Source organism: Chondrus crispus, genomic scaffold (assembly GCF_000350225.1).
Source record: "Chondrus crispus Stackhouse genomic scaffold, scaffold_129, whole genome shotgun sequence".
NCBI classification, from domain to species: Eukaryota; Rhodophyta; class Florideophyceae; order Gigartinales; family Gigartinaceae; genus Chondrus; species Chondrus crispus.
In genome coordinates this window covers 163,432-176,580 of record NW_005178994.1, presented here as the reverse complement: position 1 = coordinate 176,580, position 13,149 = coordinate 163,432, and the positions used below count along the sequence as shown (strand labels likewise).

The 13,149-nt window shown below is 50.3% G+C and overlaps 8 protein-coding genes; 5 read left to right on the top strand and 3 right to left on the bottom strand.

The window, feature by feature from the left end:
* Nucleotides 1-233: 233 nt before the first annotated feature.
* Nucleotides 234-1,340, bottom strand: CHC_T00002192001 (hypothetical protein). XM_005713164.1 is given in 5 exon segments: nt 234-498; nt 499-527; nt 634-761; nt 824-940; nt 1,009-1,340. The coding sequence occupies 4 exon segments, from the start codon at nt 1,338-1,340 to the stop codon at nt 499-501; spliced, it is 606 nt and encodes a 201-aa protein (XP_005713221.1). The 3' UTR covers nt 234-498.
* A 109-nt stretch (nt 1,341-1,449) lies between these two features.
* On the top strand, nt 1,450-1,780 carry CHC_T00002191001 (hypothetical protein). The gene is made up of 3 exons (XM_005713163.1): nt 1,450-1,455; nt 1,536-1,619; nt 1,658-1,780. Exons 1-3 carry the CDS (start codon nt 1,450-1,452, stop codon nt 1,778-1,780), a joined length of 213 nt encoding a protein of 70 aa, XP_005713220.1.
* Nucleotides 1,781-1,790: 10 nt separating this feature from the next.
* CHC_T00002190001 (hypothetical protein) lies at nt 1,791-2,365 on the bottom strand. XM_005713162.1 is given in 2 exon segments: nt 1,791-1,906; nt 1,907-2,365. 1 exon segment carries the CDS (start codon nt 2,363-2,365, stop codon nt 1,907-1,909), a length of 459 nt encoding a protein of 152 aa, XP_005713219.1. The 3' UTR covers nt 1,791-1,906.
* Nucleotides 2,366-2,978: 613 nt separating this feature from the next.
* On the bottom strand, nt 2,979-3,086 carry CHC_T00002189001 (hypothetical protein). Its single transcript, XM_005713161.1, has one exon. It carries the CDS (start codon nt 3,084-3,086, stop codon nt 2,979-2,981), a length of 108 nt encoding a protein of 35 aa, XP_005713218.1.
* Nucleotides 3,087-3,098: 12 nt separating this feature from the next.
* On the top strand, nt 3,099-3,251 carry CHC_T00002188001 (hypothetical protein). The gene has a single exon (XM_005713160.1). It carries the CDS (start codon nt 3,099-3,101, stop codon nt 3,249-3,251), a length of 153 nt encoding a protein of 50 aa, XP_005713217.1.
* Nucleotides 3,252-3,618: 367 nt separating this feature from the next.
* CHC_T00002187001 (hypothetical protein) lies at nt 3,619-5,241 on the top strand. Its single transcript, XM_005713159.1, has one exon. It carries the CDS (start codon nt 3,619-3,621, stop codon nt 5,239-5,241), a length of 1,623 nt encoding a protein of 540 aa, XP_005713216.1.
* Nucleotides 5,242-6,647: 1,406 nt separating this feature from the next.
* CHC_T00002186001 (hypothetical protein) lies at nt 6,648-8,191 on the top strand. XM_005713158.1 is given in 2 exon segments: nt 6,648-7,052; nt 7,053-8,191. 1 exon segment carries the CDS (start codon nt 6,648-6,650, stop codon nt 7,050-7,052), a length of 405 nt encoding a protein of 134 aa, XP_005713215.1. The 3' UTR covers nt 7,053-8,191.
* A 3,347-nt stretch (nt 8,192-11,538) lies between these two features.
* CHC_T00002185001 (hypothetical protein) lies at nt 11,539-12,888 on the top strand. Its single transcript, XM_005713157.1, has 2 exons — nt 11,539-11,764; nt 11,801-12,888. The coding sequence occupies exons 1-2, from the start codon at nt 11,539-11,541 to the stop codon at nt 12,886-12,888; spliced, it is 1,314 nt and encodes a 437-aa protein (XP_005713214.1).
* The last annotated feature ends 261 nt before the right edge of the window (nt 12,889-13,149 follow it).

The window sequence follows — 13,149 nt, the reverse complement described above, 5'->3', positions numbered from 1 at the left end:
GGTACGATGTAAATTCTCCCCACCTGTGTTTCGCACCCATTCATCGTGGGGGGGGGGGGGGGGGAGGGAATTGTTTGGTGTGCCGAGCTGGTTACATTTTGGCTCTTGTAGCGTGGGACCCGTTTCGCTTTTGAGAGGGTGAAACTGGGGCCCAATCATTGGGCATGATCAGAAGATGATGGAAGCGGCACAGGTGTAATGCGATATGTTTGCAGTCATTGCTGCTCGAGAAATGGCGTAATATGATTATTTTTAGCGGATGCCGACGTCACCGAATTCGCCAACAAGGACGTCGCCAGCGAGGACGACCCAGGAAGCGTCGACTGCATTACAGCCTGCACTTGCGTGTTGCTACAGAATGGCACCTCCGGTTAACCCCACCTACCTCGAGAGGTAGCGGCTAATCCGTTTTGGGAAACCCATGACGTTCACCGATCCGCTTCTTCATGAATCGTTTCTAAACTAGGTTTCTTCTTTCTCGTACTCCCATTGTCTTCCTCACCACCTATAATCATCCCAATGCGCAACTATCAGTCCACCAACGCAAAAACAAAACAAAAACGTCAGCAACTCCCTCTGTAGAGCCTCCCAGCCGTCCGTCACAAGAAAGAAAGAAAAAGCAAAGCGACCTACAGTCCGACAAATGAAACCCGGGCGCCCCCCTCAGCACCTGCACGAGATTGAACACGACATACACGCCGGGCAGAAACGTGACGCACCCCAAGCAAATGAAGGCGATCGACGTCCCGCGGTCCTTATCCCTAAAATGCAGCACGCCGAGCAGCAAAAACATCAGCCCGATACCGAACAGCAGCACGGCCACAAGCGTAGTCCGCCACGGGAACGTTGTCCTGGCGCTGCCGTCCGCGCCGCGCTCGAACAAGCTCGCGTCGCTGAAGCGCGAGCGCGACGTATCGTATTGCTCCGCGGGAATCGAGTCCTGCCTCACGTGTTAGTTTCCGCTTGCCCGGGCACGCGCGCCGCGCCAGACGTGTGCAGCTGCCGTACATCTCGGTATGGGTCGCGCGAGCTCGAGCTCGCGCGCGAAAGCGACATCCGCCTGCCCGCCGGCCTGGCCGCTCGCATGGACGCTCGGTGCCGGGTTGGCGTCGTCGGGAATCGCCGTGCGTGCGGTTCGCACGCTGTGTGTCGGCGGCAGGGGGGGGTGGGGGGGAGGGGAGAAAAAAGCAAGGATGGAAAGGTGATGCGGTTACTTCCTCGCTGGAGGCGAGGCGCAACTGCGTGCCGGTTGGATACTGTATGTTGCGGACAAACGGGAATATGTCGCCAAATAGTGTAATTTCTATCTTTTCTCTTGCGTCGTTTTTCGGCCGTGCCATGGGCCCAATTTGAGACATAAGACCCGCCCGCGTCTAACACGCCACGAATCTGCGTTTACGTTCCTGCTTGTCTTGTCTGTACAGCGCAGTATTTTAAGCCACGTGTCGTATGGTCGCCTAGTCTAGCAGTCCTTCCCTTCACCTTCCCATTGATTGTTGACGGGGCAACGCTCGTACAACAAAGTCACCCCGTAGCATCTGAGACAGAGTTATGGGAGCTGGCAACACGGCTTGCGGGGGATGCAAACGGGACGCAGGCGGAGGATGAAGCTCGAGGGAGTTGCTGGTCCCAGCCAAGACAAGCAACCTCCCAGGAGGTTGCTTGTCTTGGTTCCGAAAATGCCGTCTCACGAGACCAAGAAAGTAGAATTCCTCTTTCAGTGATCCCTATGCAGACAGCTATATTTGCCGACAGCTATTACGATCTACTGGTACAGTAAACACATCTGCATGGGCAGACATTCGCCAGATTTTATTCCTACACTTAAACCCAGGAGTCATGTATGTATACCTTTCATATGTCCACATAGAGAAAATTCACTCTACAACGAAGCAGCACCTGTTTGTCAAGAGCTGTCCGTAGCCTCATCCAAGCTCCTCGCCTCATAACGCCATGGCGTGTTCCCAGAGTTCGGCGACCCTCCCTCTCGGTCTGGTATCGTCCTTTCTGGCACCACAAACTCCCGGCTGTCCCCTGACCGCGATATAGCCGCCAGAAACGGCAGGTACTGCGACCGCGACGTCACGAAAATCACAGCGCTCACCACGCATACAAGCCCAACGATCCCGACTACAGACCCCACAATGAGACCCACCCTCCCCCCTCCACTCCTGGCCCCGTCTATGGTGCTCGATGATGGGCTGGTGGTGGACCCGGATACGTTTCCACCCGCGACAACCGGAATCTTTGATGGCGTTTGCTTAATTGGCGCTGCGGAGATCGTCGGCCCCGCAGAGGGAGTTTGCACTTGTCCCGTTGATGCTTCTGCAACGGGTGTCGGTCCAGTCGTGTTCGGAGTTTGCATCGTTGGGCCTGCAACCGTAGGACGAGGGCTGGGGGTCTGCGATGCTTGTGGGTCCGGTAAAGGTTGCGGTCCTGCTGGTTGAACCACCGATGAAGGTTGAGGATCTGCTGTCAATGAAACAACTGCATTGTCAGCTTGCCCACTGGTGTCACCAACGGTGATTGGAGATGCGTCGATAGACTCTGCTGCGGGCTCCGGCGTGACGATAAATGAATCTTCGGTGCTGCTTGGCATAGGAGTAACAAAGATATCATCTGGTGTCGGCGCAATCTCGACCGCCGCTTCAGCGGTGTTTGAGGGAAGCACTTCACTCGGCCCCATAGTCTGTACCAGCGCGGAACTAGGACTTTCGTCGACCAGGGTTTGAATATGGACAACCAATGCTTGGGCATGGGAGTTCTGGTCCTCGCCCATGCCGAGAGGACACGGTGCGACCAAGTCTGCCACATCAACTCGTGGAGAAACGAGGCCGCGTAATGGCGACGAAAACTGTTGGGAAGCTGGTCGCACCGGATAGCTTGAGGCAAAGTGAAAAACCACGGAAAAGATGAGGAGGCGACGGATGTGGTAAGGGTTCCGATGAGGAGAGGCAGAAAGGGGGGATCTGTAGAGTTCATTCATTCGACATGCGGGAATTGCTGCAAGCATGAAGGCTCGTGTACCGCATGTGAGCGGGATAAGAGTTAGTCCGGCAAAGTGCGCGCATGCCACCGTCCAACATTTGGAGAACGCGATGGCACAGGGAAGCAGTCATGGCCTTTCATTTCTGACGGGGCCTCCGTTCTTTCGGCGAAAACTGTTCCCGCGCAGGAGGACTGTCTCTGCCTCGGTGCACCCTGAACACTACTGGGACTGTTTTATTGCGGGGTGGGGGAGAGGCGCGTAGTAGACCGTTTTAATATTTCGAGAGCCAGAAACGTGTCCCAATTTAAATCCGCGTCTAATTTCAACCCCATCCTGACTCCCAATCTGCTGGTCTGAGCTCCCACCGTAAAGCGAGCGGATCCGAACTTGCAAAAGGGCGGGAACAGCCACGACTCTCGCTTGCATCACCGCCGCAATCGAACAAGGCCCTTATTTGTGACCCTGTATCCCCCGCCTTCTGCGTTGCCACCAAAACACGCTTCAATTCGGACGTTTGCGTGCGTAAGGCCCCGTCGTGTCTGGCTTTTCCCGCCCGAGTTTCGCCGCGCAACTTGACACCGGAGCAAAACTCTCACATAGTTTTTACGTTGTCGGAAAGGGATACAACCATGGAAAGGGCATCCCTCGAGACCATGAATACAGTGGCTTTCTTGTCCTCATTGCCCATATCACTATCACAGTCGCACCCACGTCATCGCGTATTCTCAGGGCAGGCATGTATTCCCGTGCGCCAGTATTACGACCACTACCGAATAGTCCGAAGAGGACGAGCTCCGCACCGGTATATGCCCTTTCAAAGCCCTGCAGTAGCGCCGACTGCTTTACTTGCGGACTGGTTGTTGTCTAACAAGGCTACTATTAACGAAAATCTCGTGTTGACGCCGACGGACTCGCGCTCAAAACTCGGTATCTACTTGGCAAAATCGGGAAAGGGCGTGCTGAAAAACACCGAACTCGCCTCCTTTCCTGAATCTGTGTTTCTCTCGTCAAAAACAGCTCGCTCCTCTCTGGAAGCAGAGGTCAGCGCTTTGAAACAGTGGTCCGGAGCTGACGACCTGGCTCCAGCATCGTGGATTGCTTTACAACTACTATATGAACGCGCGAAGGGAGACGGCAGTTCAGTCGCCCCCTTAATTAAATCCATCCCCGGTCCGGGAGAGCTTGACGCGGCAACTCTGTGGCCATCTGAGCAACTTGAATGGCTCAAAGGCTCACTCGTGCACGACCGCTTGCTTGAAATTGCCGGAGGTGTGCTAGAAGAATGGGAAAAAATAAATAGTGAAGTGGGAAACCAGCTGTTTCAAGCTCCTCAAGCTGATTTCTCACTCGATTTATACCGATGGGCAATCGCTCTAGTCGACGCACGGAGCTCATCTGTATCGAGTGGGAAGGAACTAATTTTTGCTCCTGTGGCGTCGCAAATGAACACGGCAGTCAGTCCCTCATCACGGTTGGAAACAGGGTCCGCGGGTATGTTTTTCAGTTCCAAAAGGAAGGTCAAACTCGTATCGCAACAAGAACTGCAGCCTGCGGACGAGCTCACGCTGTATGCTGGCGCATCGGTTCGCAATGCTGATTTGCTAGTTGAGCGTGGCACGATTCTCCCAAATTCCTCTGCCAACACCGTGGAAATGGTATTTGCCCTCACAACAATGGATCGGTTTTACGAAGATAAGGTGGAAATTCTTGAGCAATACGGCGACGACTGTGGGATCCCATCACAAGCTCCTGCCGCCTTTGATCTGGCAGCTACAGACACAGCAGTGTGGGAGCCCCCAGAAATGCTAGACGTTTACCTGCGTCTACTCTGCCTTGGAACTGGAGACGCTTTCCTGCTAGAGTCCGTCTTCCGTAGTGAAATTTGGGATCATCTCTCACTACCGATAAGCCCCGACAATGAAAAAGCCGTATGCGACACGATTATCGGTGCGTGCGAAGATGCTCTAGACGGGTACGTCATGTCAGAAGATTCAGGCTATGACGGTGATGCTGCAGATACTGTCGCAGCGCAGCGATGGGCGATGGCAAAGGGACTCGTGGCTGCCGAGCGTGATATTCTAAGGCGTACCGTTCAGGCTTACAAACGTAGAGCCGCTTCTCTAGATGTCATCGAATACTACGCAGAGCGGAGACTGAAAGCACTAGATTTACTACGACCTGTAGATGAAAGTGAGATTGTTGATGCCGAAAGTGGAGCTCGTGTTGGACGAGCGTTTGACGAAAACTATTAAAACTGGACAGTCACATGGGAAGAATTCTTTCCACATGACACCGCACGATGTCATGTGGAATTGGTGATCCTGTCCGGATAGCTACGGTGCTCTTCACACCGTTTCCGTAGAGCTTTGTTTGAATTTCGAACCTTTCTGGGGAGGCGGGTCGGCGATGGAAGAGTATATGATGGCGCTTCTTGGGCAGCGTGGATAAGCAAGCAGTCCAGTGTTGCACAACGCTTTTCTCGAAGAGATATTTCGGCTTAAGACATGCATTCACCAAAAAGAATATTTGAGCAGTCACAGAGCTTTGCTTTTGAAGTGCGGATGAATTTGGAATTGAGAAACAGGTACAGGGGGGGGACGCGCAATAGTGCCGCTTTCATTATTGCCACCCTCGAATTAGTGCCGCAAAAACCGGCAGACACAGGTTCTGCCACGTGTCATGCACGACGTCGTCATCGGCCACTCCTCATGCGCCTCAGCTCAATTGGTGACGTGATGGCACCTCACTCAAAGACCCTAACATGACTCCTGAAAAGATCGCCAAAGCGAAGCGTACGCGCTTTACGATTGCACAGAAAATCGAGGTTGGGCATCTGCTGCAGGTCGGGAATGCGAATACCACAGTTATGCGTCAGTTCAAAATTTCAGAGCGAACCATCCGAAACATCAAACGATCTCTTCCTTCACTCCAACAAATTGTGACCAACACCGCTACAACGCTCGGAACAAAGACTTTGCACTCTGCGATGTGGAGGAATGGATTGAGATCGAGACTAATGAGCTTGTGGCAGAAGCTTCTATTGGTGATGCTTGCGATTCAATACATTATGGTGGAGAGCTACAGAAGCGGTCTGCCAGTGATGCTATGATGGATGATTGTGTGGCAGAAGGCGAGTGTGAAATTACGGAGAGGCGGGCCGTACCGAGTGCTGTAGTGTTAGCAAGGTTGTTTGGGTCTTTGGAGAGTCTGGGTGTGGAGTGCGATGTGAGCAATGCCTTATCGCACTTGAGGTCCGCAAAACGAGCTTTTCTAGAAGCTAGGCATGAGAGACAGGGTCAAAGGCAACAACAGCAGACTCTAATAACAGTTCTGGCCGGGTAGTGATTCTGCTTTCTGATAGTGCCGCTCCGAATTAGTGCCGTATTATTAGTCCCTACAGAGGGCGGCACTAATGCGTAGGGTCGACTGTACACGTACAGTACAATGGACCCTACTCATTAGTGCCGCCCCGTGCGAGACCCTAAAAATGGCACTATTGGGAGACGGCATTAATCGGTGACGTCGTCACATCTTTTTCATGCACTCGGTGGTTATTAGCGTCTGCCAGCTCCGGGTTGGGTCTCTGTCGTGTTTTGCAGTGAGAAACGCGCGCTCTATGTTTGTAGTACCTAGATGCGCCTTGTAGCGATTTGGCCTCATGAAACAGGAGGTATTCGTATGGTACAATCAAACTGTAGGCCCCTCGGCGAGCACAGCGGGACGCTTGTCGGCGGACTGGGAACCATCCTGGTTTGGTAACATTTACAGCCTAGGCGATATTGAAACTGCAGTTGAATCCAGCATGATAAGCACGAGGTGCTGTCAATACGAAGAAACCTGGCTTGCGCCGAATACGATAGCATTCAATCCCTCGGCTATTCAGTTCCCTCGGATCAAATATGGTTGTCTTGCACATCAGATATCTCTGTGCAGAACGTTAGTCGTTGGCCAACCGATCATTAAAAACACTCCCGGCAGCATATGTCTCGAAAGCTTCTGCGTACTTCGGAGGTATAGCGTACAAAATCTTACCAGCGCTTCCGCGGTGCAGGTAGGAAACTGAATTCAAAAAGGCATCCTCGGTGTGCCAACAAAATCGCGTAAACATGTGACCGACGTAGAACATTGAGTGGTTCACTCCCGGCATACGCGGCATGTGACGCAAAACACCTTCCATGTTGGGATTGCCGACATGGTACTTGGGGCCGGGAAAGTCGGCAAAAGAGGTTTCTAATTTTCGCTTTCGTTTCTTGCATCGCTGTGCAGAGGGCTTTCCAATACAGTGCCTCCTACGATATAGTGCTATAGCGTGACATACCTCTAGATATGGCACTATTGGAGGGATGGCACTATATAAAGGAGGCTGATACAGTATACATATATTTGGGAACAAAGCACACGCAAAGCACAAAAGCCAGTAGAACACAACTAAAAATGTAGAACTTCAATCCTTTGAGTATGGAGTACCCAAGGGTACTGTACTCGTCGCCATATTTTCCAGCCGTCGCACCTCCATATCGTAAAACTGAACCATGCCAGATGATACACGTATGGGCTTATGATAACCTGTGCCAGAGGGGGAGCCATAGCACTATATAGAGGGAGGCACTACTAAAGTAGGCACTATTGAGCGACCCCCCCTGTATTCGAACGCTTTCTCTCATCCTCATCAATGTTATCTTCTGTTTTGGCTGGGGCGCTGGTCATAGTGGCTTCAGCCTTGGAGGCTTCCTTCGTGCCTCCCGGTACAGGGCGCTTCTCTTTTTTAACCAGACGACCGGTATCATCCATGCCGTACCATTCCACATACGACTAGTGTCTAGGTGACAAATGACCTCATATGAGGTCACTTTTCAACTTATTTTTCTCGACTTGCGCTAGCTCAACAAGATGGAAAAAAGATACTCTCGACACGGCAGTTGACTTCTGCGTTGTGGAAGGGTGGAGTTTGGTGAGATCTGCACGTCTTCTCCAGCCATTTTTGAAATGCCCAAAAAGGAGCCTTTTTTGACCAACCTCAAAACGTTTTATGTTGATATCTTCGAAACCAAAACGCCTGTTTAAAAAGTCAACTCATCATTGATACTTCATTAGATTCTTAGTCTCTCTGTGCATTGACAACCGCCATCCCAATGTTTTGCAATATGTTATTGCCGAGCGCGTATACGTTAAAGAAATGGTGTCCAAACTGAATGTTTTAAAGTTTCGATTTAATTTATATATTTTTGCAAAAAAAAAGCTGGCCTCATATGAGGCCATGACTGACCTCATATGAGGTCAAATTGCTTGTCGTCTAGACACTACCCTTCTGGCAGGGTCAAATATGGACATGGCTTAATAATGGACATCTTACCTGTGATGTTGCCAGCCGCTGTAACAACGCAACTTGTCAAACTTGCACTGGTTAGGCAATGCGACACAACCAATCACACCGCTTCAGATCTAATTTGAATGATCCACCTTATCACACTCTCGGTAAACTTTGAATGTCTGCATAGCCCGCCCTTTCTACTACACCCATCTCAAGACTGCAACACACAAAAAAATGCCGCTATCCATGCGAAAACAGACCCGGCAGATCGCCAGAAAAGACCAAAGCAAGGAAGAAGTCGTCAAAGCAAGACTCGAAGCTGTCAAGCTACTCAGCAAAAATGGCCTATTCGTAAAGTGGCCGAAATGAGCGGCCTCAAAAAATCGCTTGTAGGCAATCTCAACCTGACTTTGAAAAGGCTTGGCATTGATGCTACGCTTCAGGCAGTGCAGACCGAAGGTGCTGGTTGTGGTCGACCTACTGTGTTAACGTACATAGAGGAAAAGATGATATGCGAGCGGCTTATCACGGCAGCCCAGAGAGGATTTGCTGTTGATAATGCTGGACTCAGATACATGATGTCACAGATTGCAAACGATGGCCGCCAAAGATGGCGAAATAATTGACCTATTGATGATGCCATTCGTTCGTTCCGGGCACGGAACAGGGAGGTATGCCTTCGAAAAACAGAAGAAAAGGAAAGTTTGAAGCTAAGAGGTGAGAGTTTCGAGCATGTGCAGACCTTTTTCGACGAAATGCAATGATTGAACAGTTGTCATCCATGTATTTTGTCTGATCCAGACAGAGTATGGAATATGGACGAGACGGCAGTTGAGACTGCATTTGGTCGGAAGACAAAGAGCTATGCTGACAGTAGGTCTAATCACGGCGGCTCGTTTATCTCTAAGTCATCCTCTGGCAACGGAAAACATGTAACCTCTTTGATAGTAGCATCTGCTTCAGGCCGCAAAGCTCCACCAGTTTTTTTCATTGCTGGAAAGAGAGTTATGGCTCAGTGGCTGGAGCCCATTACTATACCATCCAAACGATGCCTAACAGAGCTTACGCGTAGCGACCTCACGTTCTTGACAAAAGAGGAGTGGTTTCTGCGAGATGGGGTAATACAGTGCATTAAAAATGGATCAAGTGAGCAGCAGAACATACATAAATTTCATTGAGCATTTCAATAGATTTGTCAGAACTGTGGTCCCACAGGACGTGCCTATTGTTCTAACCCTTGATGGACATAGCTCTCGTGGGGGGGTTTTGTGGTTGCAAGCGCGTCAAAAGGTTGAGGAGAAAATGGAGAGAGAAAAGCAAAAGGCGGCCAAGGCTGCACATCGGGCCCATGCGGCTGTGGTGAGAGACCAGAGAAGGAACGACCTCGCCGCGGCAAGACAGCGCAAACAAAAGCACAAAGCTGAGATGAAAGTGGCCTCTGCTGCTTTGTTGTCGCTGAGTAGGGCGCAGCACAGACCTAGAAGCCGAAGATCAATGACAGCTGCAAGGATAGTCCATAGCATCATCATCGGGGTGCTGCAAACGGTCATGAAGTAATCAAAAGGATGTGTCCAAAATAAAACCACTTTTTTTCTACTGCTCAGTCGATGTGGATAATTTGTGGCTACGTAATGCCTCTTAGCAGTTGTTGGAAGCCATTGAGAGGCTCTGAGACTGAACTCCACAGTGATGTGATTGGCTGAGAGCCGTTTATGGCCTGGTTGTGGGGTTCTTGCATCCAACATGTAAAGAACGGCTTACATGTCCAAACTTGACCCTGCCAGAAGGGTAGCCCTTTTATGCCCCTTCAGTCTCCACGTCAACACCGTAATTCACCGCTATCGGCTTCCCATGAACGCCCTTGTGTAGAATCTCCCAGAAGAAGCCTTCCAACACAGCTGGGTTCCGTGCCCAAACCTCGTCTGCTTTCTCTTCAATATGACGCAGTACGTCCTTGTTCACTCGCTTGTCATGAACCAGAGCCCTTCGCATACGCTCACTGAACGTCATCGCCCTGCTTTCGTATGCTCGCAGTGATATCGGCTTTGGCGAGTCCTGGAATGTAGGATACTCCAATAAACGACCAGATTCACCCTGAGCCCACTTGCAGAGGCTGACGTGATCGCGACTCGGCTTTTTTGCTCGTTTCATGAGGCGAGGATTGCTGAAGAAGAAAAAAAAAGACAGAAAAGATAGAACGATGACAAAAAATATAACTGTGAAGCAGAGAAATGACATTTCTCTGCTTCACCGTTCTATCTTTTCTGGTTTTTTCTTTTTTTATTTGTTACAGTCTAATAAACTACACATTGTGTAGTTTATTAGACTGTAACCTTAAACTAAACAACTAATTACGAAAGTAATGGTTAGAGCTGCGGGGCATCAGCGGGCGAGCTGTACCCTGCGTTCCCATCGGATAGCCAGGCTGTCCCTTTTGGAGGCTCATCATAGCGCCATCAGTCCTGACCCAAACTTGCTGCAGCTGTTCCTAGACGTTAGTCTAGTCTAGGTGTAAGCAAGAAAAAAGGGGATTCCTCGTTATTACACGTGTTCACTTTTTTCTGTAAAGTACACGTGTTCACTTCTCCTTATGAGGGGAACGGGGTGTGAGGGGAACGGGGTGGTGCTGAACTTTTCTGTTCTGTAAAGTAGTAAAGTACACGTGTTCATTTCTCTTTATGAGGGGAACGGGGTGTGAGGGGAACGGGGTGGTGCTGATTTTTTTTTCTGTAATAAACTTTTCTTTTCTGTTTCTTTTTTTGGGGGGAACGGGGTGTGAGGGGAACACGGTGGTGCTGAACTTTTTTTTTCTGTAATAAATTTTTCTTTTTTGTTTCTTTATTTTTCTCACTTCTCTTTGTGAGGGGAACGGGGTGGTGCTGTCCGCACGGCTGTTCGCAGAGGTGTAATATTGCAGGTTGGTCTCCCGCAAGCGCGTATAGCAGAACAGCCGCCGCGAGCTCAGTAGCACTCTCGATTCTGTAGTACAAACAAAACAGCACGTAGTTTAAAATTAGAGTAGTTAGAGCCTCTCCACCAGCACAGCCCTTTTCGGGTCCAAGTTCCAAAACTTGTGAAACCTGTAAAGCTGTGATAGGAGGAAAACGAGATTTAAATTTTGGGATTTTTGGGTTCATCCAAGGATGACACGTTTCCATTGGATTCCATGCGCTGCTCACTGGGCACATTGTTTTAGTGCGGAGTCCGCATCTGAACTCAACCAGCAAGCAGTCACATCATGTCTGCTGCTCGTGCTTTCCTTGATGAAGGTGTAGAAAATGATGCAGAGGACTACGCAGCAGCTCTTTGGCTACATATGGTAAGCCTCTGTACTGATGGGGAGACAAAGGGAAGTCATGGCGGATCTACTCCTGGAAAGGCTGGGAACATTAAACGCGATTTCCATGGGGCACACAAGCACTATATGGTCAAATACTTCTGGCCAAGCGACATGATGCGACCAGGTACTACATCCTACGGACCACAGCAACCCGAATCAGCATTTGAAAGGCGATTCCGTATGCCTCGCGATGTCTTCAATAGTGTATTGGAAGTCACAGTCGCACACTCAGAATATTTGCGAAAGGGTCTTCGCCCTGATGCGCTTGGCAGGATGGGGATCAGTCCCCTTCTTAAAGTCATCTGTGCGATGTATCAGCTTTCATATGGGATACCAGCTGATCTTGCTGATGACCTGTTTGAAGTTTCAGAGACGACTGCTTCCCTCTGCTTGACAGAGTTCTGTTCGGCGGTGGTTGATGGTTTTAGGTCGGAATATTTACGACAACCTACACAAGAGGACCTGGGACGAATAGAGCGCAGGTTTGCAGCGGTTGGATTTCCAGGGTGTATTGGTTGCCTCGACTGCGCTGGTTGGGACTGGAGAAACTGTCCGAAAGCGTTGCAGGGAGCCATGATAGGGAAAGATGGAACGCCAACGCTGCGTATGGAGGTAATCTGTGACCTGGATCTCTGGATTTGGTCGTTTCAGTTTGGTCTACCAGGAGTTCTAAATGACCTCAACATACTTGAGGTGAGCGAGCACTTCTCACAAGTCCTCAATGGTCGGTTTCCACCGGTTGAACCGTCATACAGCATAGACGGTAAGGTTTTCAACTGGTTCTACTATTTGACTGACGGCATCTATCCGTGCTGGAAGATATTTGTCAAGAGTCTGTCAACCCCGTCGTCTAGAAAGGAGAAATTGTACTGCAAGCTTCAGGAAGGTGTTAGAAAGTGTGTCGAGCGTGTTTTTGGTGTGTTGTTCAGACGCTTTAAGCTTCTGTATTTTGCGTGCGAGCTGTGGAGTGTGGAAAGAATGAAGACTATTGCCGAGGCTGCAGTGATTCTCCATAATCAAATTGTTGAAGCTCGACGGGACTCGTACTGCAGCGATGGTGCTGGTGGACTGAGCGCAAATTTCAACTCGGATGACGACGAAACGGACATGGTGATAGAAAGCGTTGGGGCGATGAGAATCTTGGAAACAATGTCACTTGCTTCAGAAGGTATCAAGGTGAAAGGGTTGCATCGCAAGCTCGTAACGGCACTCATAGAACATGTTTGGAGCTTTCACGGCTCAAGTTAGAAGCTGTGTAGGTATTTGGCAGGGCGTAAACTTCGTTCTTCGTCTTCCTTTCTCCCTGTTGGTTCGTTGTTCTCGCGGACTCTGCTCGTCCTAAGCGGAGACTGGGACAAGCGGAGTCCGAGCGAAGTGCGGGCCCATGCCGGGCTCGACGGATCTGGGACAGTCGCTCGGAGAACAGCGAACCAACACGGAGAAAGCAAGACGAAGAACGAAGTTTACGGCCTGCACAATACCTATACGGGTTCACTGTCAGGAGAAGAT